The 26,802-nt window shown below is 45.5% G+C and overlaps 1 protein-coding gene across 8 annotated transcripts in view; it reads right to left on the bottom strand.

Moving 5' to 3' along the window:
• Clec16a (C-type lectin domain containing 16A) overlaps window positions 1-26,802 on the bottom strand; it is a 202,317-nt gene that overhangs the window by 113,217 nt on the left and 62,298 nt on the right. For all 8 annotated transcript variants that reach the window (XR_009584537.1, XM_060364180.1, XM_060364181.1 and 5 more), the window contains 6 exons: window positions 23,817-23,949; window positions 19,909-20,009; window positions 6,974-7,096; window positions 3,790-3,899; window positions 2,991-3,035; window positions 786-836 (listed from right to left, as the gene is read on the bottom strand). Coding sequence is in view for 7 of the 8 variants with exons in the window: in XM_060364180.1 (XP_060220163.1) it covers window positions 786-836; window positions 2,991-3,035; window positions 3,790-3,899; window positions 6,974-7,096; window positions 19,909-20,009; window positions 23,817-23,949 (563 nt within the window). In the remaining variant the exon portion in view is untranslated. The remainder of the gene's footprint in view (window positions 1-785; window positions 837-2,990; window positions 3,036-3,789; window positions 3,900-6,973; window positions 7,097-19,908; window positions 20,010-23,816; window positions 23,950-26,802) is intronic.

Genomic DNA, 26,802 nt, shown 5'->3' with positions numbered 1-26,802 from the left:
ATTTGAAAAATGCCTATATTTATGATTTTATTTTGTTCTGTGACTACATGAAACCAATCCTTTGACAAAACATGTGGGGTATAGTCACTTACATTTGTAAGGTGAGAACTGTGTTTTGTGTCAGACTCAATATATACAACATGTTCTTTTCTAGCACCCAGTCAGTCCTCAATAAGGGACCCCTCTCTTTACTGATACCCAGTGACTCTGACTACCTTACAGACACAGTGCCATCACTTTGTGCAGCACTGGAGCAGGATTAAGGTCTGTCCCATCTCCGCTGGCAAGAGGCCGGTTTCCTAAGGCCCAGCTGAGGACTAATGTCAGCTGCAGGGCCTAGGGTGTGTCACTTTATTATTTCTGGAGAATGTTAAACATTATTCAGGACATACCATAAACACTGGAGTAAAACAAGCAAAAAAAAAAAAAACCCTAGGAAGCAGGGGAGAAGTGGACATATGTACTTTTCCACAATGATCCAACATGAAGCTTGCTGCTGGGTATTTCACTTCTGCCTGGGGCAACTCAGAGGTACAGGCCCCACTGCACAGATGACAGACAGCCAGGTTCAGAATTAAGAATCCTGCCCAAGGGCTACAGTTAGGGAGCAATAAACACTTCAGGGGCACAGGAATGAATATAATCTGAAGTTTCAGTGGTGGCAATCGAATTCACCTCCCTTACAATCTTTGCCACAGAAAGCCCCAGATGAGACAGAGCCCTCTGCAGATTTGACAGGCATGAAGGAATGTGCTAGCCTCCATATGTTCTGGCCCCGTACTTACTGTCATGCTCCTGTACTCATCTTCAAACATGTCCAAAAAAATCTCTTCTCCCTGCAAAGAAAGGAAGGACTGAAGAGAGGCTTACTCCTGCTGCCATAAACACAGCCTTATAAATGTTGCTCTTGGCTTTGGAGGCCATCTGTTTTTCATTACAAGTCCTTACAAGTCACCAGAAAGCAAAACACAAATGTGAATGTGAACACACATGTACAGACAAAAGGCCAAATATCAAATGGCACTGCTAAACATTTTCCTCCTTTTTGAAAGTACACTGAGCTAGCACTTCTTCTGTCAGAACAGCAAAACAACAAATAACATAACACATAATTAAAACGTAGACAAGGTTAACAATGTGAGTGCTTAACATGATTTACTCCTCCAAAGTCATTGAAAAAGTGGGCAATACTGGTTAAGTCACCATGTTAAACATGTGAGGCCCATACCTGGGCAGGGAGGGCACAACTACCAACACTTAGTACTAAGATTAAATATGGCTAGCTCCATTTGTTTTTGAGGAAAGTCTTGAGGTTTGGTTGCTAGGGGCAATAACTGCACAGGATTCCACCTTGGGCACAATACAGCACCACCTGAATCACTGTAAGAATGGGATGGCAAAAGATGTGTGGCAGAGAAGATCAGGCTGGAGCCAATGTGTATCAGGCTAGGCCACTCATTGTAAAGGCAAAATAATGCACAGAAAATGCACAGCTCTAGAGCCTGCCTCTCAGCTGGGGCTTGGGAGCTGTCAGTGCTGCCATTGCCCTGTGTCATGAATAGAGTCAGAACCATCCTGTCTCTCTGGGCTGAAATAAAATGCAAACACAGCTTTCCTTCTGCCTGTGACCAGGAGGCAGCTTCTGGAAAATGGCTACTCTGTGCCTTTCTATGTTTACAACATCAAAGCTTTCAAGGGACAGATAGATTTCCAGCAGTTATAATGGAAAGAGGTCCAGGCTGACTTCTGGGCTGACTTGAGGGGAACGTTCTTGCTCAAAGGCCAAGTATGGCTGTCTAAAGGGCAACTGGGATTTCCTTTCTAGGGTGTGGTGGCCCACAGTGATGCCCCTTTGTCTGGGCGTGTCCACAACTGCAGCTGGAGCAGGTCACCTGGACCTGGCAAGGTAGAGTTCTAGATTACAAGATTGGGCTTTAGCTCCACTAAAACTGACAGCAATGGTGGCAGGTAGCACCCAGCACCAGCAGTTTCAGCAAGGACAGTACTTCCACCTCCCCACAACAGGAGCTGTCTGAGCTTTGTTCAGGGGAACCAGGGCCAGGAGGACCTGCAGAAAGCAAAAACTGAGATCACTAGGATGAATCCATGTGATGGATCCACTACAGCTCTGAGTCACCACAAACTCAATCACTGTGTGAGGACATGGAATGAGAGAGGCCCCTCATGAAACATCAAATCTGCCTTAATCTTGGACTTCCCAGTCTCTGGAAAGACTGCTGCTGATAGCATTTTCTCATAGCAGCCCAACTATACTAAAACAGATGTTAAGGTCAGAGGCAAACAAAAGCCATGAAATGTTAAAACTGGATCTCTTACAGTAATCACCTGGAACCTGAAGATACAGGTCTTAAACCCTCACTCAGATCCTGAAGGTCATCTCAGTAAACTCAAGACAGTTCTTCAAATGCCTGCACGAGGGTTCTTGGCATGCATGTTTACAGACATTACACACGTATATAACCGATAAAATCATGGGGGATTCATGATTTTAGGCTACATGACTCATGAATCTATGACTTTGTCACACATATAATTCCATAAACTACAGAAAATTTATGAGTAACTGATAAACAAATTGCCATGAACTAGCAGTAAGTCCTCAGGAATTTTATGGTTCTTGTAGGAAAGCATGTAAAGTTCTGAGGCCACAGCCCTGGAGACTGTGGGATTGAGCACTAGCGCCTAGTAGTCACAAGTATAAAAAGTAGCCAAGGGGCTGACAAAACGACTCAGCAGGTAATTCTGATGACCCAAGTTTGATCCTCGTATTTCACATTGAAAGGAGTATACCAACGCCTCAAAGTTCTTCTCTAACCTCTCTATGCATATCATAGAATGCACATACTTACATATGTGCACATATACCCCTCCATACACCAGGACGTTTTTGTATGGGACTAGATCCCACCACCCTATACTCCACGAGAGACAGATATCCCATGTTACTATCCATCTGTGCTGCCAAGTACCTTATAGAAATGCCGTACAAGGTGGACACTCTCTTCTCTTGCACCCTGTTGAAAAATAAGGAAGGTGTTAGGGAAATAGATCTGAAGGGAAATGGTGGGTGACTCAATTAAGCAGGGGAATAAGTTATTCAGGACAGTTATTATATCTTCACTTTAAAAAACACAAAATTATTTCACTAGAGTGTGTATATATGTGTGGGAGTGGACCATAAACAGATACAACCAAGGGTCAACCCTCAGTTGTTCCTTTTCACCTCTGCACTTTCTACATTTTCTAAAAATCATGAAGGGGAACAAAAAATAATAAAAGACACCGAGAACCTGATAATGTGTATCTTAGCATACACACACATACACACACATAGGGGGGAGGGTAGATAAATGTTTCTACATGTATAAAAGCTTTGGCACACAAACGGAACATTTAAAAGCTGCCGGGGCTAATCTAGAAGCAGATTATTTCTAAAGATGCCACTACAATGCAAGAATGTGGGATTTTTCCAGGGGTCTGGATGGTGGGAGGCACCTCTGGACATGTGGGCCTTGGGGGTACATGTCTCAGGTGCAGCTTCTTTTGAGCTATGAAGGGGTGTCATGGAAAAGGCAGTGCCAGTAGCCTCCTAATTGACCTCTTCAGCTGAGGGATAGCCTGGGAAGGAAAAAGGGAAGGGAAGAAAGAAGGGGAGGGGAGGGAAGGAAGAAGGGAAGGGGAGGGGAGGGGAGGGGAGGGGAGGGGAGGGGAGGGGAGGGGAGGGGAGGGGAGGGAAGGGAAGGGAAGGGAAGGGAAACACAGTCTCACCTCCAGACAGGCCAGGTGCACATCCTTGATGACACAGCCAGAGCTGGTCAGTACTTGCTGCTTCAGGAGCAGGCAGCTCAGCTCCAGTGTGGCCAACCGGATCCTGCCATCTGCAGAGTACACCAGGGTCAGCCCAGTACCCCCACAGCCCAGTGCCCACCCCAAACACAAGGCTCTTATTCTCCTTATTTGAGGTTAATCATCACCTGACAGTCTTGCCCAAGGCCTTTCCTGTTGGAGGTGGGGGGTAGGGGGAGCTATACAAGTCAATCCCCCTGTTAAGCCTTTTAGTCCACATCTGTCCTGAAGTCGCCTTATCAGGTGAGCAAGGGAAGGTGGGAGAGGGTGGGAGGCTGTGCCACAGCTGTGCCTGTCCATCATGTTTCCCTCTTGAAGGTATGGGTATAGAACCAGCAGCCCACTGTGGGTCATGTGACTTAGTAGAGTTGGGCCTTCTCTCCCTTTTAGAATGAGCATATCACCTGTTAGGTTTCAAATTCAGGATAATTGTCACTCAGCACTTCTCACCCCATCCCCTACCCTAAACTTCTCCCTCCCAGGGACTGGATTTCCATTTCCCTTCCCCTAGCCTGCTCCCTATATAACTAAGCCATTTTGGCTACACTAGTCTCTTAGCCCAGGCCACTGCTCTTGGTCCCTGTCTCTCTTCTCATGGTCAAATTTAGTTGGCCAGCCATGTTCAGCCTGGACTCTTCCCTCTGCCTGCTTTCTCCCTTATAGCTACACTGCAAATCTTCTCCACACTTCAGAACTAGTCATGTTCCCCTCCTTTTATTCTACTTTCTCAATTACCACCTTAGCTTGTGTGCTCTAGGTGCCACCCCTGTTCACAGGGGTCAGGTGACAACAACAGACAAAGGGGCCCAGCAGAGCCAGTGGGGCTCAATTCTAATGTGTTCCAGAAATTCTGGGCACAGACTCTCCATGTGCTGCGGTGTGGCAAAAACAGGAACAACTGTGGGCCTGACTGAATGGGTATGATAACCAGCATTAGCTACCTCCCAACCCTTGCAGTCTTTGGCAGGTGTCCAGAAAAGGGCTCCAAACTCCCCCTCCAACATGGCTGAGCACACTGGGTTCCTGTAGAGATTTCCTCCTGGTGGTTTTACATAGGACCAGGCTCCAGGTCTGGGTGCTGGCTAGCACAGCATGAAGCTCATCACAATTTGTTCACAGTTAACAGAAACCCAACCCAGACTAGCTTAAACTATATAAGCAGAAACTGACAGACAAGCAAACACAAACACAATGGCTGATGTAAAATCTGTTAGGGTGGGGTGGGGGATGGAGTGCACTGGCTTCAGGCACATTTGAAGCCACCATCTCAATATTTTATGGGACTCTATGCTACTTTCTGGGTTGGAAAGGTAACTTCTTGCTACTGAAAGCCATCTCCTTCCTCCTAGGGAAGACACCCATTGCCCAACCTAAGGCTAACTACTGTTAAGCAAATTGTCCCATAGGTCTTTGCACTTTATATCTAAAGAAAGGTGGAGGTATAGAAGGAAAATGAAGGAACAGAGAGTCTTTGAGCCTTGTCCCTGGGGTCTAAGACACTGGGTCCCAAGCAGGGACACCCCAGAGACACACCCTTTTGCTAAAGCTCTGTAGGTGAGGTTGACACAGATGAGAAGAAAAATTTGTTCATACAAATGCCACATCTATATACATGCAAAGCAGGTCTGCTTAGCATGATAAAAGCCCAGGAAAGGTTGGTCCCTGTTCACGGCTGCAGACCCAACCCCAGATCTTCTATCCCCTCTCCACTCTGAGGTCTATGTGTCTATTCAGAGCAGTTTTACCCTCTCTGCTGTCCAACAAGTTCCAGCCAAAGACCACAGCACAGCTGGCTCAATGCCCTGACCCATGTGGCTCCCATGGCACCCTCCACAAAGCTTGCCCCTGATTCTAGCCCCAGGAAATGGTTCTACCTCCTTTAAATGAAGTTCTCAGCAACTGACCCCAATGAATACCCAAAGTTTTGAGTCACACACACCTTGTGTCCCTTTTCTCCTGACTCAGGGTCCCAGGCTGTCTCTTCTTTGCCACCTCTAGGTATAAAGCAGTGTCTCAAGTGCTCAATCAGTGATACCCCTGTCTCTTCCTCTAAGCCTTGACAGACCATGCATGGGGTCCCCAGTGCTGGTCTTGTCCTGACCTCTTCTCTGAACCCAAGACCCCCATTCTCCACAGTCTAGAGCATCTATGACTTTGAAAAGCATGAGCTGTGTCTCCTGGCTGGTGTGTAGGATGCAACTAGAAGGCATCTACCCTGTGAAAAACTGTTATGATACCTGCTGTCACCCTGAGGCCACTGACCTGGCTTTCCAGGTTTCTCTCCCATCTGCTTCCATAGCCACATGCTGCTCTACTTGCCACTTGACCAACTCTGGTTGACCTGGTCAGGCTTACCACACTAGGCTGCTCTGACCATACTTCTCCAAGGTGGGCTAGCAGGCAGCCACATTGTCTCCCAAGCATTTCGTCATTTTCAGTAATCTTTCTCCTATCTCTGCAGAGAACTTGCTATGCAACTGTTGATATGCCATGCCAGGTAACTCTGTGCTGCAGAGGTTCTGTGCAACCCGAGATGTTTATCAAGTGTCCTAGATCTTTACCCACTACAGGCCAGGGACATTCTTTGTTATTGAGCTCAAAATGTCTCTAGTCATTGCCACACGTCTTCTGGAGTAAAAATCACCCCAGCTGGGAAAGCCTTCTATGGCCACAGCGTCATTTCCCTGCTATCATTGCCTTAGCAGCTGGCTGCAGACAGGTGCTGGGTCAAACACTGGAGACACTGGGCACAAGAGTGTAACCTCACCCAAACTTTCAAATCTGTTGCCCTCGCTCAGATTCTCAGCCTTGTTCATTCCCACATTATGGCCTTTGACTTCCCAGAGAGGTGGGTCCCAGCCATGACACAAACAGCAAAAGAAAGGATGGTGCAGAGGGAGAAAAGAGAGACATGGCTACAACTAAGGGTGAGGACACACCCCCCTCCCAGAAATCCTGCTTCCAACAGAAGGCAGGTGTTGGGGGGCTAGGGGTGGAGGGAAGGCTGAGAATTCTCCAGCACCACACAAAGGCCAGATTTCAAACAAAGGGCTCATGGTTCCTGGCTAGTGATCTGTTCCCTCTAACACCCCCAAGATAGGGGTACCTGCTTGGGCAGCGTTGTTCATGATCCTGATGAGTCTCTCAGCCAGCAGATGGTTGTAGGTGGTTTTCTCAGCTGCACTTGGCACTGGAAGCTGGATTCGTTCTAGTTTTTCAGGTTTCATGCCTGAAATAAAGAAAGAAGAAAATGGCCACCGGCAAAACTTCTCAGTGGGAGTCTTCTTCCTGGAGACTCTTTGGAGGGGGATCCTCAATGCCAGCCACCGTGTCCCTTTCTCAGTGAAGTCAGGCCTGGTCACTGCCTTGGTTTAGCTTCTATCTGTTTCTTGTATACACTGACCATGCACAGACATATCAGAATGTACCTTTTCTAAGGGAGCAGACTGGCTCTGCTGGTAAAGTGCTTACTGCACAAGCATCAGGGTCTGAGTTCAACCCCCAGAAGCCATGCACAGTATGTGGCTAACACTGACTGTAATTCTAGCACTGGGGAGATTCTGGCTCACTGCCCAGACAGCCTAACCCAATGGATGAGCTCCAGGACAGCAAATGTAGGTAAGTTGGAGGCAGGGCTTGAGTTTTCATAGGGAGGCCCTGTGCTTCTTTTCTAGGATTGCTCTAGCCTTCCTTAGACTTTCTGGAAAATGCAGAAATTTGTGGCAAAATCTTCTGGAAATAGGAAGAAACCCCTCTGAGGTCATTTTGTTCTTTCTTGGCTATATGCCAGAGGAGGGTCCCAGAGCCCTGAACCCCTCATTCGGGGCCACCCTGCAGGTCGACTCCCCTGCCTTTGGTGAAGACATAAAGGTTTTAGATGACTCCAAAGGTGGCTGAGATCCAGTTAGGGAGCTATGAAAGCTGCATTAATGGTGTACATTTCAGGGCTTAGCAACAGTCACCACCTCCAAAAATCCTGGGTGCATTTGAGCTGGCTGTCTCACTGGCTGCAGAGGGTGAGAAGCAGGAGTAGTTTTGTCTTGATGATGCAACCCTTAGAACTCTGGTCTCATGACCTGTGACAGGGCTGCAAATATAGTACCCTCCTGGGAAGGCAGTCACTGGGTACTCAGTCACTGCTAACTCTTTCTGTGTACAGATGGGGATCTGTACTTGCATCCTGACTAATATGCTTCTATCTGGTATGTGCTGCAAAAGGGGAGACTAAGAAAACAAAAGGATTAGAAGAAAATCCACACTGCAGGAGGCACAAAGAAGGTATTCTTCTGGTAATACTCTTGAAGGTGGGCTCAACTGGGAACCCTCAACAGTCTGGTGGGAAGGCAGTGGGGCGGGAAGAAGTAGCAGACATCACTGTGCTTCACTGTGCTCTGGGTAGCCTCCATCCCCCAGGCCACTCAAAGTAAACTCTATGCCTGGCTTTCTTTCCAGCTCTGGGTGCATTGCACAGGTTTCAGGAAGACACGGCAGAACAGGTTCCACTCCATGCAACACTAAAACCTCTTTTAAGATCTTGATTCTTTCCAGTAAGTTCCTTCTGAGTCAGGTGCCTTGTTGCTTCTCCTGCAGCCTCTAAGACCTGTTCCCATGAACCTCTCTACTCTGGCCCCAGTTCTCAAGGTGTATGCAACAATACAAAATATCACACACTACCATCACCCTGAAAAAAGTTAGAAATGTCAATCAAGTGTTTCTCAAGAGGGTCTCATTATGCATCAAGACCTGACTCCAACCAACCAACCAACCAACCAACCAACCAACCAACCAACCAACCAAAAGCTCAAGTTCTACAGGCAAAGATGGTGTTTTCTGGAGAAATGGTATGAACCTGTTGTAAAGACTTTTCCTAGTACCTGCAAGGTCCTGGCTTCACCCCCAGCACAGGAAAGATAAATGAATAGAAAAGTAAGTCTTCATAACATAAGCTCAAAGAAGAAGCCTGTCCAAGGCACAGAGAAGTAGAAAAAGCCCAGTGTAAACTCCATCTTCGGAATCTCTGCCATATACTACAAGATCCCTGCTTGTCAGTTCTTTCTTCCACCTGCCCAAAACATGTGTGCTCTCAACACAAAGGCCACTGGATTAGATCTTAATGAGGTTAACTTTTTTTTCGTTTTTGAAAAGGGTCTCACATATAGCCTCAGACTAAGCTACAACTCTATGTAGCTCAGGCTGCCCTCGATCTACCATCTGAGGCATGGTAGGGATTAAAGATATGTCCACCACACTCAATGAATTAACTCATTTGATTATTTAAAATTATAAATTATATTCATTTATAGGGCATAGGTGTGGTGGTCAGAGGACAACCTATGAAAGTTGGCTCTCTCCCTCCACTATGGTGGTCCCGAGTATCAAACACAGGTTATGGATCTTGGTAGTAAGTACCTCAACTTTCTGAGTCAACTCACCAGACATCAATCAATCAATCATTTAATTAATTGCAATCAGTTCTGGCCCACTACAAACAAAATAAACCAAACCCAAGCCAAACCGAACCAAAACAACCAAAGAAACAACAAACGACAAAATGCTACAAAATGAAAACTAAACAAAAGAAAGTTACCATAGAAGCAGCTGTCAGAAACAAGATCCTAAGCAGTTGGTTAGGTGAGGACAACTCAACCACAGGCCAGGAGACAGAAGGCCTGGATTCCATTTTGTTTTCTGTGACAAGCAATGCATCATCACTACCAACATTCTTTGGAAGCCAGTGTATGGAGAAGCATTTGATTTGTGTTTTTTAGCTACCCAACTGAAACAAATGACGACATGACCATGCTGAAGAAATAAGGTCCATGATGGTTCACCTTCACAGTCCACTTGACTAGATTTGGAATTACACAGGGGACACGGATATGGAGATATCTGGGAGGGGTTTCCACCAAGAGTTAACAGAGGAGGGGACCCACCTCGGATGTATCACTGTTCTTCCTGACTGAGGACACGATATCACTAGCTTCATGCTCCAGCCACAATGGGCTGCATCCCTTCTGAAACATGACCCAAAGCCATTCTTCTTCCCTTTCACTGTTTTGTCAATGCCACACATGACAGGAACATGTAAAATCTCAGAGAGCACACAGATATGACCCACACATATACCATGGTTTTCAGTTACAGAAAGGCAGGCTCTGTGGCAAATGAACCACAGCTTCTTTGCTGGGCATCCCCTCTTTCTGAAATGAACCTCTGGAGTAATATTTTGTCCTATTTGCTTAGGTCCAAAGTGTCTTGAGACAATTTCCAAAGAAACCCTTATATACAGCATACATAGCAGGAGATCCACCTCCCAGCAGGCCATGTGCTTTCCCACTCCTTTCCTGCCAACAGTTAGGATAGAGGTGGGGCTAGAGAGAGTCTATACAGGTATACAGATGTGTCACTTCCATTAACTGATTCAAAGAACCCAGAGGAGCTAGTGACCATGCTTCCCTCCCAATTCTGATCTCTAGATTCTTCCTTCTTAGCTGCAAATTACACAAAGGAAGCAGATGGAGACTGAAGACTAGATGGAGCAGGCGAAGATATGCTCTCAGTTTTTTTTTTTTTGTTTGTTTGTTTGTTTCTTGTAACCACCAGGTTTTTGCTGGCTGTAGTCTCCTAGGCATTGCCAATGTTGGCAAACTTTTGATCAACTATTCTGAGAGCTAAGCAGACTGTTAAGTCCACTTCCAATGTACTTCCTATTCTGAGCTTATGTCATCTGAGATCTGTGTGGTGTTTGCCCATTCTCATCTGCAGAACTTTGTCACTCTCGTTTCAGCTTTCCTATACCTCTTGGTGGTGTTCCAGGAACTTCTCAGCAAAACAAAGCCCAAAGTGTCTCCTGGGTAAACAGTGGGGGATGGAGAGGACAGTGAATGAACTGGAGAAGCCGAGGAATACAGAGCTGTCAACACACAGCCTCCACTCAGACCTGACCAAAGGCAAAGGCTATGTTTTTTATTGCAGATACTAACCAGAATTTATTATGTGGCCCGGCTGAATCATGACTCCGCCTTCCTTCATCAGGCAACCCTTCCCACTATGGGCTGCTCATTTCTGCGCAGTATCTCATCTATTAGCATTTACTGGAAGGCCTGTGCTCACATTTGGTTTCTATTAACAAGGCTTTTAGGCCGAAATTGTCTTATAAGAGGAAAAAGTATCTACTAAGAGGAGAGTATCTTATTCGGGGCCTGCTTCAGGGGAAGGACATAGAAAAGAGAAGCTGGAATCAAGTGTACCTAACCAGAAAGCCAGCTAATCAAACAGCTACCACTCAAAGTCACCAAAGGTAGGCCCTGTGCGCAGCAGCCAGGCTGGCACACCCAGTGCAGCAGCCTGTCCATCAGCAGCTTCCCTAAGGAGATGGTTTCTGGGTATCACACTAGAGCCTTTTAATTTTCTTTAATTTGCCTGTTTAAATGGTCCAATTTCACTACTTCTGAACACCATTTGTCACAGAGAAACAGGAGTTAGGAATTTGGTCATCACCTAGATAGCTCCCTCATCAAAAGGAAGACCCTGTCCCCAGCCTTGAGCCTCTCCTGTCTTCCCTCAGTGACTGACCATTAGCACAAGGAACTTTAGCCAACTGTAGGAGTCACCACTGACTCACCCTCTTGCTGGACCCACACAATTCATTCACTTTGTTGTCTGGCATATCAGCATATCCAGCTCTGATTCCCAAGTCTGTCACAGACCTTCCAGCTCCATGTCAGCAGCCCACATTATCTCCACTGGTTCCTAATGAGTTGCTCAGCTTCTCTCTAGCTGCGCACTCCCCCACTCTGAATAATCTGCTCTCTACCCAGTAGAGGTTCCTCTGGAATCTTGCATCTAAGGATATTCTCTTTCTTTACTGCCCCCTTAGTTTTAAAATTATTTATTTTATTTGTATGTGCTGCATATATGTCTGTGCCCCATATGCATAGCTAAGAGATGGCTGTGAGCCATGTGGGTGCCAGGAATCAAATCTGGGTCCTCTGGAAGACCAGTCAGTGCTCTTAACTGCCAAGCTATCTCTCCAGCCTCCTTGAGGACAAATTTCTACCTCTAAATTCTCTAGGGGTTTCCTACCATACTTCGGATAAACCTGCAATCTCTCTGCATGCTTCCCCGGCCAGCCTCACTAGGCCTATGTCCCACTCCTAGAACATGTATGTACTTCTCTACTGCAGGCCCTTTGCCTGGAACAGTCTGTTTCTTCCTTACAGAGCTAACTCTCTGGCACTCTTCTGGCTCTCTTCTAAGTTGTCCTGACCACTGGAGAAGCCTTCCCTGAGTGCACTGGCTTATCACTGGTTCTAGCTCCACCACTTCTTGTTTTACCCTCTCATTTCCTTCTTCCCTTCCCTGCCATCTTGATTTCTTTTTTTGTTCAATTGGATATGACTGGTCAGAATCATCTCAGTTCATTCAGCAGTGCCTTGTGTGAGCATGTGTTAGGTTTCACCGATCCTTACTGTCTGTTGTCTCCCATGGCTTATGTCTTCTGGCTGGGCTACTAGGATCCCTCCTGAGGGATGCAGAGAAGGCACGAAACTTAATGGCTTAGCTGTCTTTCTAGAGCCACCATGGCTCATAAGAACACAGTGCAGGGTCACTGTGATTCCTCCTAGGATGGCTCCAGCCTGCTGCCTACCCACCCTAGTGTATATGTGACCACTGACAGATTTGTTCCAGGCTCTGTGCATGCTGTGGCTTTGCCCTTTGTCAGCTTTTGTTTGGGGTACTTCTTCCTTGAACCGATGCTCTGAGAACAATCAGGAAGTCATCCCTGACTCCTGAAAGCAGGCTCTCACCTCCTGTGGGCATTCCTACTGCATGGATGCTGCCTAGGCCAGGGTCTTGGTTTGCCTAGTGTCTGTGCAAGAAACAACAAGCCAGTGCCAGGCTAAGTGCACTGTAATATGCTGGTTTCAACCACACCCTGAGAAAACTGTTTGTGAACTTCTTTAAAATGTTTTTGTATTTATTTATTTTACTTTGTATATGGACACATGTACATGTGCCTGATGGTCCCTTGGAACCTGAGTTATGAAATGTTGTGAGCCACCATGTGGGCACTGGGTATTAAACCTGGGTCTTCAAGGGCAACAAGTGCTCTTGATTGCTAAACCACCTCTCTAACTCCCTCATGAACTTTTCGACATGGTCATTTAGACTAAGGAGATTTGAGATAAACTGGAACAGTAAGAACCAAGGCAAACACTGAAGAAGGCTGCACAGATTCGATAGCTCTGGTTCATATAAGCTCCAGAGCTTCCCACTGTGTGGCAGACAGTCTTGGCCACTTTTGTAGTCTGCATTCCTGCCAGGGCCCATGCTAATGCTGTCCTCCCTGTCAGTCTGTGTCTCCTCCTGCTCCTGCCGCTCTCACCAGTTCATCAAGACTGCCATCACTCCAGGGCCACCTCTCACCATGTAGAATGACCACCTTCACTTGCTATAGCTTACTATCTGCTTTCCTTAACAGAATTCAGGCTTCACAAAAGTACCTGGCTGGTCTGTCACTGTGATTTGTCTGTTTGTTTGTTGTTATTTTTTGATGATGACCAAGCTCAAACCCAGGGCCTACACTTTCTTTCACTTGAACTACATTCAACCACAGACCCCTATGTTAACTACAGTGTCTGACATCTAATATGCAGGATATATAGTCCTGACCTCAAGCTCACTATCCTTTTCCTCTGCTTACAGAGAGCTGGGAACATAGGTAGACTCTACAACATCTGGCTATAAAACTTTCTTAAATGGCAAACATATACCTTTTGTATTAGCTATCCTATTCCTAGGTATTTCCTCAAGAGAAGAGGAAATCCATGTCCTTACAAAGACATACATGCAAACATTGAGAACAGCTTTGGCTGGAATATAAAAACCTAGAAACAATAGAAGACTTGAGCAGATGGACAGACAAATTAGGGCACATTCATATGATGGCATAGTATTAATAATAGTAGGAAATGAATGGACATGGCATGATGGTTTGAATGAAAATGGTCCTCATAGGCTCACAGGGAGTGGTTCTATTAGGAGGTCTTGTTGGTGTAGGTATGGCCTTGCTGGAGGAAGTGTGTCACTAGGGGTGGGCTTTGAAGTTTAAGATGCTCAAGCCAGGCCCAGTGTGGCTCTCTCTTCCTGCTGCCTACCTATCTAGATGCAGAACTCTCTCCAGCGTCATGTCTGCGTGTGTGCCACCATGTTTCCTGCCAGCCCTAATTAAATGTTTTCCTTTATAAGAGCTGCTGTGGTCATGGTGTCTCTTCATAACAATGCAAACCATAACTAAGACCCATGGCAATATGGATCTCAAAATAATTAAGCAGATTGAGAGGAGCCATAAAAAAAGAATATATAATGAATGATTCTGTTATATAAAATTTCAGAAAATGCAATACATTATAAATACATTTATACAATGTCAGAGAGCAGGCAGATGGCTCTTGCTCAGGGAGGAGGATATAAGAGGCAAGGAAAAATGTGAAGAAATTTGGGTGGGTGATGTCTATGGGCACTGTCATGAATTTAGTGAAGGTTTTATGAGTACTTTTATTTTATTTGTGAGTGCTCAGTCTATAAAGTTGTACACGTTATTATGTATTGACGATACTTCAATAAGTCTGATGGTGACCCATACCATTACTAGCCCTTGGTAGGCTGAGGCAAGTTCAAGTTCTTGCCTATATAGCAAGACTCTATTGACCATTTTTTAAAAATTACATTTTAATAAAAGTGTTAAGAAAAAAAAAGCAATTTGCCATGTATTTTGGCATATATAGATGGATTTATCCTCCTAATTCAAGAAACATAGAAAACAAGATCTTATGTATAACAAATGCTCAGCTGACCTTGAACAGGACAACAGGCTGCATGGTACATAGGAGACCAACCCCAGCAGATGGAGCAATGGCAGTGGTAGAATCGCCAAGCCAGCTTCCTATCTGAGGTGTTCAGGCAGTGAACAAAAGACCCTGTTTTACACAAAGTGAAAGGTGAGGACTATCCTCTGATCACCACACATGTGCTGTGGTATGAGTGCATCACACACACACACACGCACCCCAATAATCTAAGCTTCTATTTTCAAAAACCATAGAAGAAAAATTAAATCTGCAGGAAGTAGCAGAATGTATGAAATAAATTTAATAACAGAAATCAGTGAAACAGAAAAAAACATCTAGAATATAAGTAAAATTGATAATCCTCTAGGCAAAGTGGTGAGAAAAAAAGATGATCCCAAATCATCAATATCACAAACTAGACAGAGGCCCAGACTAAAAGCCTACAGACACTGCAAGATGACAGAAGAGAATTATGAACCAATTTATAATAAGAAATTTGACAGTTTAAATGAAACTAGAAATTCCTTGAAAGATGCAAATCACCAAAACTTACTCAAAAGAAAAAAGTATTCTAACATTTCCTTGGGGAAACTCAGTGTTACAACTTTCCTTCAGCTGGGTGTGCTGGAGCACTCCTGTGATCCCAACACTTTGGAAACTAAGGCAGGGGGATTACAAGTCTGAGGCCAGCCAAGGCTACATAATTTTGATCTCAAAATTTAAAAAAAAATTCTCATAGAAAATAACTTGTTCACTGGAATCAGGGGCATTTCTGGGACAAGCTATAAATCTAGAGCAATGGAAACTTCCAGGAATCTATGGGGGTGACCCTAGTTAAGACTCCCATCAATGGGGAACATGAAGCCTGAACCAGCCATCTCCTTTAACCAGGTGGAAGGATTGGGACACCAACCCAGCCACAAAACCTTTGAACTACAATCTGTCCTTCCTGCCAAATGTGCTGCGGTAAAAGGTGCTGCAGAACTTGTGGGAGTGGGTCAACCAATGATTGTCCAGCTTGAGACCCATGCCACAAGAGGGATCCCATGTCTGACACTTCTTGTAGGGCCAAGAGCCAGAGGCTGGAAAGCTCAGTGACCTAGGATAAAACCAAACATGACTCGCGAAATAATAATAACAATAATGATATTAATAATAAAGTCAATGAAATGATTCCTAATGAGATTCTGCTATACTCATAGACTGGGGACTAACCCAATTGTCATCAGAGAGGCTTCCCCCAGGACCTGACGGAAACAGATGTAGAGACCCACAGCCAAACATTAGGTAGAGCTTTGGGAATCATGTGGAAGGAGAAGAAGGGTTGTAGGAGCCACACCAGAAAGGATACAAGAAAACCCACAGAATCAACTAACCAGGGTGCATAGGGGCTCACAGAGACTGAACTGCCAGCCAAGGAGCCTGCATGGGACTGACCTAGGCCTTCTTCATTTATGTTACCGTTGTGGAGCTTGGTCTTCCTGTGGGACTCCTAACAGTGAGAGCAGGGGTTGTCTCTGACTCTGTTGCCTGCTTTTGGGACCCTTTCCTCCTACTGGGTTGCCTTGTCTAGACTTAATGAAAGAGGAGGTGCCTATCTTTTTGCAATTTGATATGCCCTGGCTGGTAGATATCTGTGGGAGGCCCACCCTTTTCTTAAGGGAAAATGGATGGGAGCGAGATTGGGAAGAGGGGAGGTGGGGAGGGACTGGAAAGAAGAGGGAAGGGAAACTGCAGCAGGAATGTAAAAGAAAAATTAATTAATTAATTAATTGTCCAGATAGCTTCACTGGTTCAAAGAACATTTAAAGAAGAAATGATGCTAGTTTTCTTTTTTTCTGGTTTTTCAGAACAGGGTTTCTCTTGTATAGTCTTAGCTGTCCTTTGCTCACTCAGTAGACCAGGTTGGCCTCAAACTCAGGTATCTGCCTGCCTCTATCCTCTAAATGCTGGGATTAAAGGTATATAGTGCCACTGCCTGGAAATAATGTTAGGATTTTTTGTTTTGTTTTGTTTGCTTATTTGTTTTTAAAATCTCCCTCCAAGAAACTAGGGAGGATGAATTACCTCCCAGCTTGTATGCTAAGGTACATAACTGCAGTGCATCCAGATAAGAGAACTGTAAAAAGTTTATAGATCAGTATCATTCATGAATACAGATGCAAAAATCCTTACCAGTGGGGATTGCAGGCCTAGCTCAGTTGGTAAAGTATTAATCTAACTCAGACAAGGCTTCAGCACTGCCTAAACCAGGAGTGACAGCGCACACCTGTAATTTTAGCACCTTAGCAATCTTGGAAGAATCAGATGTTCAGGTCATTCTTAAACCACAAAGCGAATTCCAATTAGCCTGGGATGCATGAGATCTTGCCTCAAAATGAAAACAAAAACAAAAACTCACAAATCAAAAACAAAAACACAAAACAACAACAAACACCTTAAAAAATATATCATGTCAAATCCAGCAACGTCCATAAAATTTCATAGCAGGTAGCATTAACCCAGAGTCACCTAGGAGAACTGGAAATAACTTTGGAGAGGGTGTTTTCTAGGAGAAACAAATTTAGTAGGTGATGATTTGGAAAAGAGCAAGAAAGACCACAAGTGACTATAAGAAGGTGCAGACTGCGTGGGAACAGGTGGAATGCCGGCACTAACTAGGGTGACTACTGGGCTTCCAAAGAAGAGTCAGAAACACTAGTTCTAGGGCTGAGACCTAGGGCCGAGTATGTGCTATGATGCCACCCCTAACCAACACTGACCATTCCATAGTTAGGCACTAAACCAAGCAGCCATCTTGGAACTGAGTAGGACCAAATCAAAGTCCTCAAGGGAAGGCTCACCAGTACTTATTGCTCAGGTCTCTACCAGCCCTTCCCAGTCCTTCCCTTGGCTTTTCATCAGTTTCCTGGCTCTTGTAATGTGCACCAGGGCTTCTCATAGACTGTTCCTTTCTACCTTTCTACAAGGAGAGGCAGTTTCCACTCCTTGTCCACGGGAACATGGATGAGCTCAGTGAGTAGCATGAAAGTTACCTCTAGTGTACCTCAACCAGAGGTACTGTTGCAGCCCAGTGTGAAAGAAGTCCAGCTAAAGATCTGAAGAGAATCCTCGAAATCAAATCAAGGTAGAAGAGGAGGTACTGTCTAGATACTCCATAGAACAGGCATAGGAGGGTTGAGGTTAAGGGGGAAACTAAAGGTTCTTGAACAGCAAAGGACAGGTCAAAGCAGTCTTACTGTAAGGGGTGTGTGCTATGGAGGGAGGGCTATAAAACAGCAATACCCTCGACCCTAGCAGGAATTGATAATCAGCAGGCCTAAGATAATGACCATTGAACTGTAAGCCCAGCCTCCTTTGCTCTTGCCTTGGAGCCAGCCCTGGGCAGACACACTAGATAAGTCAGCTGATCAGACATGCCAGAGGAAAAACAGACAATCTAGTGAGAAACTGTCAGAAGCAAAGGAAGCAAACTACAGATGGTCATGGCAGCTGCAATTCTGGATGGCAATGCTAACAGCAATGGAATGGCAGGGAATATGTATTTATTGGGATGAATACAACCTTGCCAGGTATGCAAGGAACACTGGGCTGAGGTATCCAGCATGCCACCAGCAGGAACTGAATACAGAGCTGTCATGGACTTGCTTGCTTCCCAGTCATGGGTGGCGTGTGTGTGTTGGGGGGCAGTGGTCTAGGTGCTGGGGCTTGGCAGAGGAGTAGGAAGGAGACTGCATGTGTGGTAAGGACGAGACAGGACACCAGCAGGAATTGGAGCCTGCCATGCTCTTTAAAGCCTCAGGCAATGAGGCTGGGCTAGCATACATGGGGCTCTGGGTTCCATCTCTACCCAGTACCACAGAAGGAGGAAAGGATGAGGGAGAGGAAGGAGGAGGCGGTGGCCTCAGGCCCTTGTTATGAGCATTATGGGTCACATGGAGCAGTGCTCTCAAGAATGCCCTTCTAGAAGATGCACCCAGTCCTACTACAACTTGATATGCTATGGTGGGTTGATATCCCATTCTCTGAGGAGAAAGGGAAGGAGGATGGAGGCATAGGGGGAGGGGTGGGGAGAGGGAGGGACTTGGAGGAGAAGCTCTGATTGGGATGAAAAAAAAAAAAAAGAAAAAAATGTCTTTCTGGAGAAGAAAAGCCTCGAGATGTCTAGTGCAAATTTACTATGGAGATGCCCAGACATGCAGCAGTCATTTCCACACACACACATCAAGCACTGTGCCAAGCCCTGATGGAAGAGAAAGGCAGGCCTAGAAACAGCCACATGGACACACACTGATGGCTACGGTGCAGCTGGCTGACCTCTTAACTGAGGGGCATGCACAGCTTCTTTAGAGGATGTGAGAAACTGATGCAGAAGCTGCCTTGAAGAGGAAGGCTGGGGACAAAGCAGAGGGGAGGCGTTTGTGTTGCCAATGGACTTAATTTTCATTACTGCTGATTTAAGAATAAATATTCAGTTATGCTTTAATGACGTTAGTCATAGGTTCTCTTAGTAAATATCACTTCTATGTACTCCCACAAGCTTAATGTAAACTTCCTGGAATGTTACTTGAAGCTGTGTGTCAATCTATGCCAAGTCCAGTTCTTTTGAATATTTTTGAGGAAAGTCTCCAACCTTGGCTGCCGGGAGCCAGATGGGCCAACACCAAACAGCTTCCAGCATGGGCACTGAGGGAAGACTGGTACATGCCAGTGAACTGTCAGCCCATTGGAACTGTGGCCTAGCCACACAGCCTGAGCAAGAGAATCTGGAGAACCACACTTCTCTTCAGAAAGGAAACCTATGCTTCCACCAGGTCTATTTTAACACCAAACCCATGGCAAGCACATCAAATATTATAAATAGCAAAACCAAGGTTCCAATTTGACTAGTTTTGTCTCTGATGTCAGAAAAGTGGTCATTGGTTAAGTTACTTGTAGTCTGTAGAAAGCCACGGTGGGAAGGTGGCCTCATTGGGTTAGACAGCCACACTTAAAATTTTCCCTGCCACACCTAAAACACCTGAGAAATTGTAATGAGGGTGAAGAAGAGCATGGCTGGAGTCAGCCTGAGAGGCCAGAAAGAAATCCTTCCCAAAGTGCCCTCCCTCTCTCTGCATCAGTGAAGAGGAAAAATACTACAGAGACAGCACTGTGTTACAGACATGACACAGGAGAGGAACATGCTTACCTTTGTTATGGGACATGGCGTATAGGAGGCAGAGCACGAAGAGGGCATGATAATCATCATCAGGGCTGTCCAGGGCATGGTATACCATATCCAGAAAGGGTCTAGAAAAGAGGAGAAGTCTGTAAGCCTCTGGCACACAGTGTACATTTTCTCTCTCTCACCAGACAGCATCAGCTGTCTTTGCTTCTCACAGGTATGGGCTCTAAGGCCACTAGTTTGTGGTGAATGCAGTATGTGCCTGGTCCAGAATCAGGTACTAGGAATACACCCATATGAATGAGTGATGGGGTCTGACCTTGAAAAGCTGCTGGGGTGCAGGTGGTGGAGTGGGGTGGTGGTAGTGGTGGTGGTTAACCAAGGGATAGGCCATTTAGTCACTTGATGTCATTCACTGGATGTCCCAGACTCTGGAAATGATAGGTACAAAGTCCCTGCTCTTTTACACTCCCATGCCAGCTGGCAGAGACACATAGGCACACATCATTACTTTAAAGGAAAGATGGAAAGAGGAAAAAAGAAAACAGGACAATATAATAGGCCAATACTGCTACAGGCAAGGCCCAGACAGCAACATGAATACATTTAAAGGGTTCAAATGCCAGTCTGGTTCTTCCCTCTGGTGAGTTCTTTAGCTGCAAAGAAGCATCTCAGCCTGAGAGGATGACTGGAGGGCCTCGGCAAGGTCATGAACTTGCACTTGATTCCTATATTAACTTTTCAAGGACACTTCTCCGTGATTTCATTTTGGCAGTGTCCAGGCTCAGCAATTTCTTGGGCTGATATTCCTTGACTAGAAGAATTGATAGTGATGTCTCTCACCTTCTGTACTCTGTGGGTAAGATATAAAGAGTGGCCATAACCAGGAAAATCCACATCCCAAAAGCTGCTCTTTCCAGGGCAGGGCCAAGCCTGACAAGACTCTTCAATAACAGACAACAGAATAAGCCCAGGGCAGGCCTGGGGGCAGGAGAGCCTCCAGTTCCTTTTGAGGCTGCCCCACTGAATGGCAAGCTCAGGCCAAGAAAGCCAAGCACTGTATCAAGGATGAATTTCACACCTGGAAGGACACATGGGCATTAGCAACATGGACTACCTAAGAGGACTGAAACTAGGATTGTTCAAAGGAGGCCATTTGCTGCAGAATATTGAACACCATCTTGACAATCTTAGACCTTTGATGGGGTGGAGCTGGAATGGACGGGAGGGCAAGTGCTCTACTACTGAATTACATCCCTAGCTCCTTGGTTTGAGTGCCCAGATCCATAATGCATCAGTATAAAATATTTAAGCTGAAAAACAAAAATAAAGAAGTAGGAAAAATGTGTTTGTCATGTTTCAAATAAACACGGGACACACAATATTAAAAGGGGACAGTGTCATTCAGTCTCTATTTCCTGGTGCCCAGGATGGGGCTCCTGCATTCAGACATGTCCACAGCTCTGTTGTCTGCAGACTTGGGTTCTGTGAGCTTCTAGTAATAATTCTGCCACAAGTGAGAGCAAGATAAAGTGTAAAACATTTCTTGTAAACCAGCTCCTTGCAATTTGGATTGTGTTTGCCACTTGGGAATAGTACGCATAACCAAGCACAATACTGAAGGGTTTGGTGGGTGTCCTATCTTTCATGTATGAGATAAAGTATTATGAAGCTACTAAGCATGTTTACTAACAGGATAATGATGTGAAAAAGATTTACTAGAGTTTGATGCTAGATAGCAATAAGAAGATATAAAACAAGACAGGCATGAGCTAGGGAAGGGAGCAAAATTCCCCGAAAAGTGGTACTGAAAAAGTTGGTATAAGAGATAATCAAAACAGGAACATCTGAGCCAGGTGTGGCTGTGCTCGCCTGTAATCCCAGCACTTGGGTAGGCAGAGACAGGTGGATCTCTGTGATTTTGAGGCCAGCCTGGTCTATAAAGCAAGTCCAGGACAGCCAAGGCTACACAGAGAAACCCTGTCATGGAGGGGGAAAAAAAAGAACATCTGGGATCACTGGCTTTTATTTATTCCTTGCACTTCTGAAGAGTTTTCATTTTTTGATACAGATCATTTATATATATTTTAAAGGTTGCTGGATAGGGCCTGAGGTCCCCATCTTTTAATCCCAGCAGTCAGGAGGCAAAGGCAGGTGGAGCTCTGTGGGTTCCAGGCCAGCCAGAAAGAGCTACTTATTAAGCTAGTTTCAAAAAAAAAAAAAACAAAACAAAACACTTTTTTTTGGGGGGGAGCAGGGGAAAGAGGGCTCTTTGTGGTTTATTTTGGGTCTAACTTGGCCCCAGATATAGGCAAGAAAAGTCACAGTAGTTCTAGTTCTCATTATGGTGGGATAGATGTCAAGACTCAACTATGCTCTGGGAACAAATGGCCATTGTCCTTCACCCTCTGTGCTGGGAAGTGGGTGCTAGGGACACTGTCTCCATCTCAGGAACACAGTCCAGCTTCAGGCACCTGAGTCAGCTTCTGCTAATTAGAAAGCCATGTGGTCTCAGTTACCAGTTAATCACCCAAGGTTCGAAAGAACCCACTCATCGTTAAGAAAACACCTCTGCTCACTAAAATGTAGGGGAAAGAAGTCATTAGGTCCAATAGTCAAACAAAGCATCTTGCTCTCCTTCTCACTTCCACAAAGCTACAGTGTTATTGTTAGGATCATGATTCCATGTAGTGGATCCTAAAAATCTGAACACATCACCACAGGGTCACAAAAAAGCAGATAATGTTCTGTGAACAGACATCTCATTTGCTTAAGTATCCTCTACTGTTTGTCATTTGTGGTCTTTCCAATTATTCTCATTCTAACTAATGGTGGGCCATGCCCATCTCTTCTGTGCTTAGAATGACCTTCATTTGCAGAGCTCAGGGGTTACAACTTGTTGTTAAGTAAAACTGTAATAGGTTAAAACTGACAACCCATACCAATTGCTAGCCAATGTTTTTTAGTTACCCAATGCCCCCAAGACCCCTGCTATCTTGTATATCTGCCACAAATTAATCCTATTAGACAACCAAACACTTGTCAAAAAAAAAAAAAAAAGAACAGCAGGGTAATAATGTACATAGCTCAGCAGCACGATACTGGCTTACTTGATGTAGGGCTTGGGCTCCATCCTCAGCACCATCTATCCACCCACCCTCCATAAGATATGGAGAAAAAAAACAAACCTGAAAGTAAGAGTGTTTCATGATTTAAACTGGGCTAACAAATGAGGTATGTATGTAGCTGGAGTACATTCCTGGCCACATCTTAAGGCTTCAAGGAGCAATGTGCCACAGGGAGACCAAGAACCCATATCACAGTGCCTGCAATAGCACTAGCACATTAAGAATGCCACAGAGACCTATAACAACCTTAAAATGAAGATGTCCTCTAGCATCTTACTGCAGACTGTGGGAGTAACCCTGTGCTGCGGCTGATGAGCTTCAGCAAGACTGTAGAAAATATGCAGGGCCAGGTTCAAGATCAGCTTCATAAGCCATCCCTCAGCTGAGTGTCAGGGCAATGGGCCAGGATAGAAGGCAGCACTGAACCACACTGACTACATGCTAAAGGCCCCACAGATATGGGCAAGCATGGCAATCAGGATTGAGATGGGGATTCCATGCCTGATTCATGAGAGGGTCTTCCTGGGAATGGCCTACATCCTTTAGACCCAGCCTAGCTACCAAGTGTTCCACAGTGGTAGTGTCCTGTCCTGGCCACATTGCCAAAGCATAAAGGTATGAGGATATGTCAAGGGCCAGTTCTTCCCTCATGCATCCCAAAAGCCCCTACCTCTGCTGGAGCAGAGGGAACAAAGGGGAACAGAACAGTCATTAGGTAGGCAGGAATAAGCCATGACCAGGTGTTTACCCTTTCTTAAGGATGAGTGACTGTCCAGTAGCTCCCAGCAGCGCCCAGCTGTTTACCTGCTCCACTGTGCACTCTCTGAGCCTGTGGCAGCGCTCTTCTCCTCATCTGTGGTGTTCTGCTCCCGCACCGAGGTCCCAGCTGCAGCCAGCTCTGAGAGCTTGCCTCGCTCCATGATCACCATCTCAATCTCTGGAAGTGAACATGGAGACAGGTGAGCCCAGCTGGCATCAGTAACAGAGACTCAGAAGCCTCCTCAATTTCTAGACCAAGCATGTGTAAAGTGTCCCAGACACGTTAAGCAAGTCTTAAAAGTGGGGGTGGACGTCAGCAACATATGGGCAGAAAGCATCTAGGCCAGAGCTCTGTCCATCCATCTGAGCAACACCAAGACCTCAGCCCTAACCTGGACAAACATACAAGGAAGTCATTCCTTTTATTGCCTTCTTAGAAAGACACTTGACTCCACTGTTAGCACATTTCCCTGCCAAATGGTTGGAGGCAGCTCAGGAGACAGGACATGTGGCTAGTGAGTCCGTACCAAATTCATTGGACTGCTCAGGAGCTCTTTACACTTTAGAAACAGCTCTGGCAGGACAGAGGCCATGCGCCCCCTTTCCATTCACAACCTCTGGAAGGTAGAGGCAAGTTAAAAACCTCATTTTTTTTTTTCCAACTCTGGAAGAGCAACTTACAGCAACTGACTTAAAGTTCAGTGTATATTTTTAGTGCCACAGACATTAAGGACAACTGAGCAGAAACAACTGGAAGTCAAGAGCGATGCTGTGCTTCCTGGTATCCCCATCAGGAGTCTTTTATCAGGCAGATGCTAATCATCCTTGGGCTGGGTGCTCTTCCCCTGAGTTCTCTGCTGGCAGACACAGATCTCTCTCAGGTGACTTCCACTTCCTATCTTGTCCTCATTTGTTCTCCAACAAACTCAAGTGACAGTAAGTGGAAAAAAGCTCATGTTCCTCTTTTGTTCCAAACTATGAATGCTTTCTCCTCACATTCAGGATGAAATCCAATGTGTGCAGACCATTGCCTGGAGCCTCCTACGCCTGGCCCTGTCTGCCTCTGATCTCACCCCTGGCCTTCTCTGCCTCGCTGGCTCCCCACTCTGGCCATGTTAGGCTTGTTGCTGGCTGCTCTCACACTTTCTCAGACATGGGTATTACTCAGTTACATCTTCCAATGCTCAGCTTAAATGTCACCACCTTGGAAGTACCTTGGTCACTCTCCTCACCTGTTCTTTTCCTTAGCTCCTTTTAAGTGAGTAACTAAACTGTGTACTTTGTTCAGACTTTACTCCTTTCCCCAATGTCCTTTACTGTCCTAGGATCTTATTAGATCAAGCCACTGTACTTGGGTTCTTCTGGGCCATGAGTTTTTTAGGATTTTCCTCAATTTTGATGAATTTAGCAGTGTGTGGGATCCTGGCCAGAAAACCCCAGACTGGAGTTTATCTGATTTCTCCCCAATCATTAGGCTGGGGCTACGGGTTTTGAAGAGGAAGACCATAGAAGGGAAGTTGCCTTCTTGTGACATCATGGCCAGTACACATACTGGCAACATCATCGTAAGACTAGGTGTCAATCTTTTACTCGCCCTGCTACTCTCAGGTTTCTCCATGGACAAGTTACTCTTCTCCTTCTTCTATGCCATGCTCTGTGGAAGGGAGTCCCCACTGAAAGTATTGTTGATTCATCCCTGGGGCCTCGGGCATGCTAGCCCTTTGAGCTACAGCCCCCAACCCTATTTGTATAAACTATTTGGAATTCTTTACAGCACAAGTGTCCTTCCCTCCCCTCCCCTTGTTTCTGTTTCACTCTCCAGCATCTCTGACCAGCAGCACTGATGTTCTGTTGTTTTACTTGCTTGCTCTTAGCCTTCCTCTACTAGGTATGGGCTTCATAAGCACAGCTGCCTACGAAGCAGAGTACACCTCTTGACTATGTGGGTCCAGTACAATATGGGAAGTATGGTGCAGACAGGACCAGCAATAGACTGTAGCAGTTGTGCTATGGGTTGAAGTCCAGAGCTTGACAGTCTACAACTAATATGTTCACAAAATTCTCATGGGGAGATGTCTGGCTCCCCCAGCCCACTCTTTCTGGGCTATCTTAGTATGATATGCTTGTAGCTCCTGGCCTGGAGGCAATCCTACACATGTTCCCTTGGTACCAGGGAACATGTACCCTCTAACTTTGGGAAGCCTCCTGCCCTCCCCACCTAATCTGAAGTCAGATGCAAGGTGGAAGTCTCCCACAGAAAGGTCCTATCACACAAGTAGGGACCAACAAGTAATCTTCTGGGGGTATGTGGACAAGTATTCTCTCTGGATTCTTTTGTATGTGTCTTATAGGCAATGGCAGACAACTCTAGCTGCATAAAAAGCCTGTTCTTTTGAGCAATGAGGCTAAATTTAAGAAAAGTGAGTTGGTTCACAGAAAGCTACTGAGTGGACCACACAACAGATAGTACTCAGTCATGACTGAAAAGGGAGATGGCACCACCCTGTATCAGGTACCATTTTTCTGTCCTTGTTTTATCAGTTTTCTTCAACACCTGGCTCTTTCCTAGTCCTCGCAGGGTCCCCAAGAGTGAAGTAAAAGATGAGTTGCTAAGTAGGTCTTTTTCTTATCCTTAAACGATCTATCCTGATTGCTTTATATTATATATAATTTAACATGGTGATGAGAATATGTATAATTTATAACAAATATGTTCTTGGGAGGTGGAGGCTTCTATTTTGTTTGTATCAGTGTTTACTGATAAAGAATGTCACCAATGACATTTAAAGATTACCAAGCTATGACACTGGCTTCCTCTTGGCTCTGGCCTCTAACCTCTGCCTGGTAATCTCAGGTCCAACCTGTGCATGCTGTGAGCTCACTTCCCCTGGCAGAGCTCCACCCTGCTTGGCTGACACAGTGGGAATACTGTCTCAGGACTCCCCAGGGTCACAGAGCCAAGTTCCAGTGCTGAGTGTGAAGGATAAGCTAGCACATCGTAGCAGTCCCCATTCCAGAATTTCATGTCCCT

Source organism: Meriones unguiculatus, chromosome 11, assembly GCF_030254825.1.
Source record: "Meriones unguiculatus strain TT.TT164.6M chromosome 11, Bangor_MerUng_6.1, whole genome shotgun sequence".
NCBI classification, from domain to species: domain Eukaryota; kingdom Metazoa; phylum Chordata; class Mammalia; order Rodentia; family Muridae; genus Meriones; species Meriones unguiculatus.
This window is presented reverse-complemented; position numbering and strand designations above follow the sequence as displayed.